Source organism: Condylura cristata, unplaced genomic scaffold (genome assembly GCF_000260355.1).
Source record: "Condylura cristata isolate star-nosed mole 26May11 unplaced genomic scaffold, ConCri1.0 scaffold00001, whole genome shotgun sequence".
NCBI classification, from domain to species: domain Eukaryota; kingdom Metazoa; phylum Chordata; class Mammalia; order Eulipotyphla; family Talpidae; genus Condylura; species Condylura cristata.
The window spans coordinates 5,534,063-5,543,019 of NW_004567102.1; the positions used below are offsets into that span (position 1 = coordinate 5,534,063).

Consider the following 8,957-nt stretch of genomic DNA (forward strand, 5'->3'; position numbering starts at 1 on the left):
TGCCTTCATTTTCCTCTTGAGTCTCAGCCTCACTGTCCTTTCTGACTCCCATCTTTGACCAGCTCCACCAGGAGGCATGCACTGAATACACAAGACTACTAAAGCAAGAGGGCAGAAGCCACAGCAGGAAGGTCTCAGCACTCGTGCTTCCTCAGTGCCCACTTGAGTGAATCCCAAGGTGCCTCCAGGAGCCCTCTGGGAAGCCAAACCATGAGGGCACGTCACGTCCAGGTGTGCCTGGCACAGTCCTGGTTGGCAGCTCATGCGTTTCACTGGAGCCAGGTCCATTCCAGAGAGAGAGAATGGCAACATTTGAGGCCCAGACACCTCACCTGAATGGCACTGCCAAAGTTGGGGGTAAACGACTCACCACTCTGCCCTCCTTAAAAGCCAAGATGCAGCTATAGCCAGCATGGCTCAGTGGAACGACTGCCTGCTGGCAGCCAGGCCGACACCGGGGAGGGAGAGGCCTGCAAGGAGGAGGACTGCTGGCTGCTCCTCCACGCTCACGTTCCTGTTTGTGACAGGGCTGTGTGCTGCTGCCTGTGTGGGTGGGGGCTCCCTAAAAGCCACACTCAGGGGACTAAGGGACCTCTGAAATGGCTGTTGTCTGGAAAGGCAGGGGACTCTGAGGACAGGGCATTTGGCCTCTCAAGGTCTCTGTGCTTGCCGATTCCACAGAGAGGCTGGTCAGAATCAACAAAGCCATAGGGGTTGGTTTTCATTTGCTAGTGAAGAGACATCCAGAAAAGATAATGATATCCCCACTGTGCAAGAGCAGGACTCTCCTCTGTACCAAGCTGTCAGAACAACAGGCCATTAGCGGGTAGAACAAACAGTTCCACTTAACTCCGGATGTAGCATTTACCTGTACATCATGAAATATCACGGCGTCTTTCGCGAAAGGAGACCCTTACCTCATTTGCAGTGTTGTGTGTTCCAACGATTCGGATGAAGGAGGCAGGCTGTCTTTCAAAAGTTACTGATTGCCAGGACCTGTGAGAGGAAGCACAAGCACAGGCAGTTAGCCCTGCGGACAGCTGAGCACTGAGGGTGCGCCCTCCCATCTTCTCCTTGGGAGGCTGGTGCTGTGAGGGTTGCGGGCGCAGGGGCCTGGCTCCACCTAACCTGTGGCTGAGGGGCTGCAGATCTAGTCTACAGTCTCGTCCAGGGGGCATCCCACCCCTCCGTGAAGGCGACGGGGGAGAGAAAGCTCTACCAGACACTGTGGCGAGTTCACACTGTGCCTCGAGTGCAACCAGAGAGAAAAATGGCTGAGGTGGTTGGTCCCCAGAATCCACTTCGTCATATGTAAGATGGGCCACAGCAGGCCCCGCCTGGAGGGCCGCTGGCCTAGTGACACTCCTGCGTGCACACGGCAACACTTCCGTGATGGGGCCTGGGTGGAGGAGTTTCAAAGCAAGACCCCCACCTCCACTCCACCAGGCTCTTCTGACCGAACTTTCCACGCGCTGATGGCAGCTGGGGGAGAAGAGGCCTTCCTTCACAGGCCCTACCCCTCCCTTTCTTGCTCACAAATGCACTCCCAACCTCCACCCTGTTTAGCCTCAGGTTGGGCTCAAAAGGTGCTCAAGTATTTTGAGGGCAATTTCTCACTGATCATCAGAGGCTGGGTCAACTCATTTAAAACCTAGCTGAGCAAGCGCTAAAGAGACCCCGAGAGGGTTTGGTTTAACGCTCAAAGCTCATCAGAATGCACTGGAGGCGTGCAAGGCACCCACGACTGTAAACTCCAATAATATTTTCTATAATAAATGTGAGGAGTTCATAGTTGTTGCCATCCTCCTCCGCTCACACAGTGGAAATGCCAGCTGCTGGGAAGCTGTTTCCTGTAATTGTCTAATTACCAAGTAATGCTACCAAAGAAAATGTATGTATTTGTGGTTTGTTTCCCCCCTTTGGTTTCAGGTGTTCCATCTTCTCTCTCACCGTGAACCTCCCACTGAGATTGATTCACTGCTGCCTGGACACCAGGCCCCTTAAGGTCATTAAAAAGTCGTTACCATCCTGTGTGCAAAGTCTGTGCCTCTGAAAGCAGTTTTCTGGAAACAGCATAAGAAAAATCACTCTTTGTAAAAATGTTATTATTTATACATGAAGGTGATGCCGTCTGACCATTCCCAGCACTGGGGCGCCCCTTCTCGATAGGGGACTGATGTCTTCCCAGCCTCGGGTAGCAACTGAGGCATCTGCTGATGCAGCCTGTGGGCCCAGAGAGACCCCCTTAGGTTCCCCCACTTGACTTGGCTCCCACAGGTCCAGTTATCACCTTGAAACAAGCAGTGTAACTGAGCAAAGATGTATCCTTCCTGCAGCAGGTGAGGGAAGCCAGGGGCTACCCTGTGAGGGGCGTCAGTCCCACCCACGCTAAATGAAAGCCACACACACATACCACGGTCTTACAGCACCTGCATCTCAGTCCAGCCCTCTAGGGAGGCAAAGAGAACCAGGGCAAGTGACCACTATCTGTTATGGTCAAATCAGTCTTACAGAAATGACTGGGATGGAGGAGATACAGCGAAGACTTTACCGTCTGAGCTTGCTAGGTTTACGCCGAGCAAGAAAGTTGTCTGGATGTAAGGCAAACCTTGACACTTGCCAGCTCGCAGGCCTCTGAGCATGCAGGCAAGCCCAGGATTACAACTCCCTTTCCACCCCCAGTGGTGCGTCCAAGCCCTCCTCTCTCCAAAGGGAGTCTTGGCAGCTCAATGCAGTAAGGAAGTGAGGTCTCGCTGTCAAGAGGCCTGGGCAGAACCGGGTGTGAACCCTCATGTCTGTGCTCTCTCTTCACGCTCCTTTTCCTATCTCCTCCTGTTTTTCCCACCTTACACTAGGCTTTCACAGGGGCTCAGGGCTACAGTAGCGGGGCTCAGGGCTTCTTGAGCTCTATCACTACTCATTTCTTGTTGGGGACGCAGGGCTGGCAGGGCAGCAGCCTGAGCAGGAGGGAGCATTTGTGGAGTAATAAGATCAGGAGGCCTCGATTTAATACCAATCCTCCATTACACTACATTAATATCTAATCACATTAGAGTTCATTTGCACTAACACAGTTTGAGAGTTGAATATATGATTTCATTTCTAGCAAAACTGGATACCACCCCTAAGACCAAAGTGTAAGTAGGAAGGAAGGTTGGTTCAGGTGAGGATTGCATGACCCTCCCTCCCCAATATCAGATTCCATTTCCACTGATATTCTTCAAAATAACTTTAAATGCTGCTTGGTGGGGAAATGCCAAGGTGGCACTGGACACGTCACCCCTGAGCAGAGTCATTATGGAATCGCTGGGCAATCTGGAAGAGGAGCTTCGGCCACCACCACCACCACTTAGTATATGCAGGAGCTTGCTGCCACTTTTATTGAGCTTAATTGAGAGCTGTATAAATATTCCCACATGCCAAGTGCCCTGAATCTCTTCTCCCAGGAAAACAATGGGGCACCAGGGGTGTAGACCCAGTGCTTGTGGAGCCAGAAGCAGGTGCCGGGAAGGTGTCTGAACAAGTGAGAGGTGTTAAGACATACATGCTTTGAGAGTCACCCCAAAACCAGAAAAAAAATCCATATAGGATTGACATTTCAACACTGGTATTGGCCAGGTCTCCACTGGAGAAATCACCCCTTTTCTGAGCCACAGTGTCATCTATCTCATGCTGACATTCATAAAACCCACTCCCCTGGTTACATAATTGTGTCTCCAGACTCACAGGGATCAGAGAAGGATTCAGCAGAATGTTTACCACAATGTTGGTGAAGATTTTTAGCTTTGGATGGAAGAATTTCAAGAGACATTTTCTTTTATAATTTTCTGTACTGTTTGAATTTAGTAGAACGTATATGTAAGCATTAGAAAAATGTGCCTGTCTTGCCTGCTACCCTAAGCTTTGTTATAGATCACATGACATGAAGCATAGAGACCATGCCGGCAATGTGCTACCATGCAGTCTTTCCAGCTGAGAAGATCGCCAGCAATAGCCAAGGCAGGGGACTTTAATTCTGGTCTTTCTTGGACCAAGAGGTACCCAGGCTGCTGGGTTTAAATCACACTTTTGTACTTTCACTGGCTCTGTGACCTTAGGCAAGTTGCTTAACCTCTCTGAGCTTTGGTCTCCTCATATATAAAATGAGGACAAAAAAAGAATTACTTCAACACTTTTGGTGAGGCCTTAAGACATTAACAAATATAAAACATCTAGCAGGCCCTCCCTGGTGGGGCAGCTGATTAAGGCACAGCACTAAGAAGCTAAAAGCCACTTTGGCATGAGTTCAGGGAGGTGACCCACGTGGCGCAGCAGACCTCTCCTGGTCGACCCACTACTCCCTTCAACAGTGTTCTTTGTCAGTTAACCTGTTCTGCTCCCCACTCTGTCTCTGGTGAATCCTCTCACCATCCCTGCACCTCTGGCCTGTACCCCAATTCTGTATGCATAAATAAATAAATCTTTAAAAAAGATCTAGCACACTACTGGAATATACTAGGTGTTAAAAGAAAGTGGGCCAGACAAGACTCACTGTGTCCCTGCGCCTCATCTGTGAGTCATCAGGTTGGCTGGGATATGTTGAGGGACGTCTGTACACTTCCCAGGGTCATCCAAGGCACCATTTCTTGGATGCAGACAAGGCAGCTTAGCTTTGGAGGAATACAGATTTGCTGAATATACTCTTGAATTTGGCATTTAGTGGGTGTTATGGGGGATCCATACAAGAGGTGGTGCCTACCCTGAAGAAGTTGATCATCTCCACAAACTAACTAGAGAACAATGTACAGTACAACCAACTCTCAAACTGGTTGTGCTCCAAACCTTCCCTTGTAATTGGTTGTTTGAAGCTTGGAAGCAATTTCTTTAGAAAAATAAAGCTATAAATTTTGATATGGTTCCCAGACCCACCCATAAAACTTAATTTAACCCATAATGAGGTTGAAAAAGTATATATGTATTTTTTTTAAAAAGAAAGAAAAAAATGATGTTACCATAGTAGTAATTAAACAAGCCAGAAAAACAAGAAATTTACAACAATCTCTCTAAAACTGTTGCTTGTAGAATGAGGATTAAATACTGCGATGCATTCAGAACCAGGGGATGGAGCTGGGATATGGCTGGTGATCTGTTATTAAGGAGAGTGACAAGTAGGCCAGGACCCCAGAAGCCTCCTGTCTGCAGACCACTGTGTGGCTTACAAAATGCTTCACGATCCAGATCTGTGACATCTGGTTCCCAGCACAACCTGTTAGGCAGGTAGGCAGCTGACCAGAACCCCACTTATGAGGGTAGGGCCTCAAGGCAGAGGGACAATAAGCAACTGTCAACACTGCAGGGCTGCCAGCTGCAGAAGCCGGATTTTTTTTTTTTTAAAGATTTATTTATTCATACAGAACTGGGGTACAGGCCAGAGACGCGGAGGGTGAGAGGATTCACCAGAGACAGAGTGGGGAGCAGAGCAGGCAGACTGACGAAGTACACTGCTGAGGGGAGCAGCGGCGGGTCACGGGTCAGGAGAGGTCTGCCACGCCATGTGGTCACCTCCGGGGCAGGAGGGGATCGAACTCCTGCAGAAGTGGCTTTAGCTTCTCAGTGCTGTGCTTTAACCCGCTGCGCCACAAGGGAGGGCCCAGGATTTGGATTTAATAGCTGTTAGTTTATGCTCTTTCCAGCAAAGGGTGCAATAAGGAACTTCCCAGTAATTGAGAGCTGGGCAGTGGCTCCCGTTACTGAAGCCATAGAGGATTCACATACCTCATGCTGTGTCTCTGCAATGACTCTGGGGCTGAAGAGCACATGTGAGGGGATCATAAACTGACAAGCCCTTGAAGTAGTTTCCCGTGTGAAGTGCCGGTGACAGTAGTTCGCCACTTGCTGTTTAGGGTGGGGAGGATTCAACGAGAAAACACATAGTGGGGAGGGCATGGACCGTGTGCTACTATCCTGTCTCTATGGAGGCCCAGCAGGTCTGTCTCCATACAGACCGGCGTGGAGAGAGCTGAACACAGAAGCGTACTGCAAAGCAAGCTACTGGGCGGTCTGTCATCTGGGCCATACGCTCGGAACTACACATTATTCACAAAGACGTATGTGCTCCAAAATATTTCAAAGACACTCTGGAAGGATGGACCCTGACGGACGGTAACAGTGGTCTCCGAAAAGGGTGTGAAGAATGGGACCACTGACAGGAACAGAGGACACTTCGATGCAAACTGCAATGTTTGGTTCCTTTGATTAAAGTAAAGAAGACTTGGAGAGCGTGTGAGGAATATTAACTACTGTCAATTCTGGTGATGACGATGTGAGTGAATGTTATATTACTTTTTCTCCTTTTCTGTACTTTAAGCCGTTCTTGAAATAAATTTAAAAAGGGAGAAGAGATTAAAGTGTGTCTATGTTTATGTGAGAAAAAATGTGCCTGAGGTGGAATTAACTCAACTGCGAATGAAAAAATTAGTGGGGAGTTGCAGTTCGTCCCTCGGTGGGGTGTGGTTCTGCCAGGGGTGTCGTGGACTATGGGCAGCTGTGTCGGCAGAAGCACAGAGCGGGGCCGGCATGGGAAGGACGGCACAGGCCCCACCTGTTAAGGGTCGGCAGGGGTCTCGGGGTGTTCTCCTCACCCAAGGGTGATAGGAGGAAGGACTGCAGCAGAGCTCAGCTGAGAATGCTTTCCATCCTGAGCCTTGTCCTGCCTTCTCTGGGCACCTGAGGAGCCGATGCCAAGGGTTATAGTCTTTTGAGCTCTGAAAAATATGCGCCGCTGCTGCCTATGCTCTCAACAGAAGGCATATGCTACACTTTTCCTGTAGTAGGCCAGTGAGTCCTGGGAAGCTGGAGATAAGAAAGCATTTTCCAGGACCAAATGGGAAGTTAAACATGGCAAACTGGACACATGGGCTTGTCTTTGCTTCCTCTGCTAAAGAGCAGTAAGGAAGTGTGCTTAATAACAGATGCAACACACACAGACACACACACACACACACACACACACAGGCATAAAACAGAGAAGGGATGAGATAGCTGTTAATATCTCTCCAAGGCAACACTTGAGAGAAAACACCCAGGCTGGAGTCACAGTGCAGATGGCTCCAGAGGCTCATGTCCTTGGGCCACCAGCTACTTCTGAAGGTGGGGGTGTGCAGGGGCTGAACGCCAATTGAAAGCAGGTAAAAGGATCAGGGGGACTCCCCGGGCTCCCTCGCCCTCCTGCACAGAGGGACAAGTCTTCCACCCCAGATTGGCAGGAGACAGGGAATTCAGTGTGGTGCGCTTGAACAGGGAGGGTCTGGACTCGGGGATCACCGAGCCCAGCAGAGAGTGGGGTCCTGCAGCGGCCCAGAGCTGGGAACTGCATGGAAGTGAGCATCCAGAGGGTGACTCTTCCAGTCAGTCCCTTACACTTGCTCAGTTTTCAGGCCAGTATGACCCAGGCTTGACCCAGGCAGGAGACGGGAGGGTCCTCTGGAGATGCTAATCAGCCCAAGAGGAAAGACCTAGAGAGACTATTCTTTCTTCTCCCTGTTTCTCTATCCTTCCTGCCAGAAACATCTATCAAGTACTTACTATGGCACAGGCCTGGTTTTAGCCTTTGCTGTAAGAAGCTTACATTCTAGTGGGAGAAGAGATAAATAATCATCACATTAGAGTAAAAGAAGGGCAGTGGAGAAAAAGAAAGCTATGTTAAGTAAGCTGAGGGGCACACTGCTTCAGATAACATATTCGAGGAAGCTCTTTCTGGTGACGACTGGGTGGGAACTACATGAATGTGGCCGTGGTCCTGCAGATCCGGAAAAGCTCCCCTGACAGGAGCACAGGCAGCCAGAGTGCTGGCTCTGAGAGAGTGGGCAGGGGTCTCCCAAGGAAATGCCTGCTCCAGTGTAAGAACTTTCAATGAGGCCCTCCCTGGTGGTGCAGCTGGTTAAAGCACTGCACTAAGAAGCTAAAGCCACTTCCACATGAGTTCGATCCCCACCTGCCCCGGAGGTGACCCACATGGCGTGGCAGACCTCTCCTGACCTGCCTGCTGCTCCCCTCAGCAGTGTACTTCGTCAGTCTGCCTGTTCTGCTCCCCACTCTGTCTCTGGTGAAACCTCTGGCTGCCCCTGCACCTCTGGCCTGTACCCCAGTTCTGTATGCATAAATAAATAAATCTTAAAAAAAAAAAAGAACCTTCAATGAATTCCACAAACTCATCCACATCCAGAAGGTTCCAGCCAACTTCCTCAAAGCTTAATGTTTAAAGTGAACAGTTAAGGATCATCAAGGAAAGACAAAGACCAGAGGCAACTATAGAAGAACATAACTGAGAAGATAAGATATAATCTAGTAGGCAAACTAAAAGTAGAGAAGGAAAAAAAAATTTACAGCCAAAACAGATAAAAGAAAGCATTACTATATTCTTAAAATAAGAATAAAATGATAAAAAAGAGGAATATTCCGAGAACAAGAAAATGCTCTTGTAAGTTAAAACTGTGGGTTGAAATAAATCATGAACAAATTATTAGAAGCTTAAGTTGAAGAAATTTCCCAGAATGTCAAACAAAATGACATGCAAAATAGAAAAAACAGTGTAAGAGCATGAGATGATGCAACAGAGAGGTCAAACTTAGAGTAGATACCTCAGAAAAAAGGAACAGAGAAGATAGAAGCTGGAAAGCTGCCAAAGAAAGACAAAAAGTTTCCTCCAATATGAAGAATATGTTTCCAAGCTAAAGAAGCCATGAGCAGTCACCACAATAAATGAGAAAACAGCCACACAAAAGCCTATTACTGAGAGATTGAGGAGATCTTAAATGCTTCTGGAGAGGGAAATGCAGGCGGACAAAAAGATGTGGGAACCAGAATCACATGATATTTTTCTAAAGCAATCTTGGCAATTAAAGATAATGGAGCCCTTCTTCCAAATGCTGAGGGAGAAATCAGCTCCCAAGCACAGGGAACTTCCCAGACAGTCTACC

At 48.7% G+C, this 8,957-nt stretch overlaps 1 protein-coding gene across 1 annotated transcript in view; it reads right to left on the reverse strand.

Moving 5' to 3' along the window:
* The window catches only part of BTBD9 (BTB (POZ) domain containing 9), a 391,756-nt gene that overhangs the window by 21,198 nt on the left and 361,601 nt on the right, over positions 1-8,957 (reverse strand). Inside the window, exon 10 of the mRNA XM_004673441.2 lies at positions 918-996. Within this exon, the coding sequence (XP_004673498.1) occupies positions 918-996 (79 nt within the window). The remainder of the gene's footprint in view (positions 1-917; positions 997-8,957) is intronic.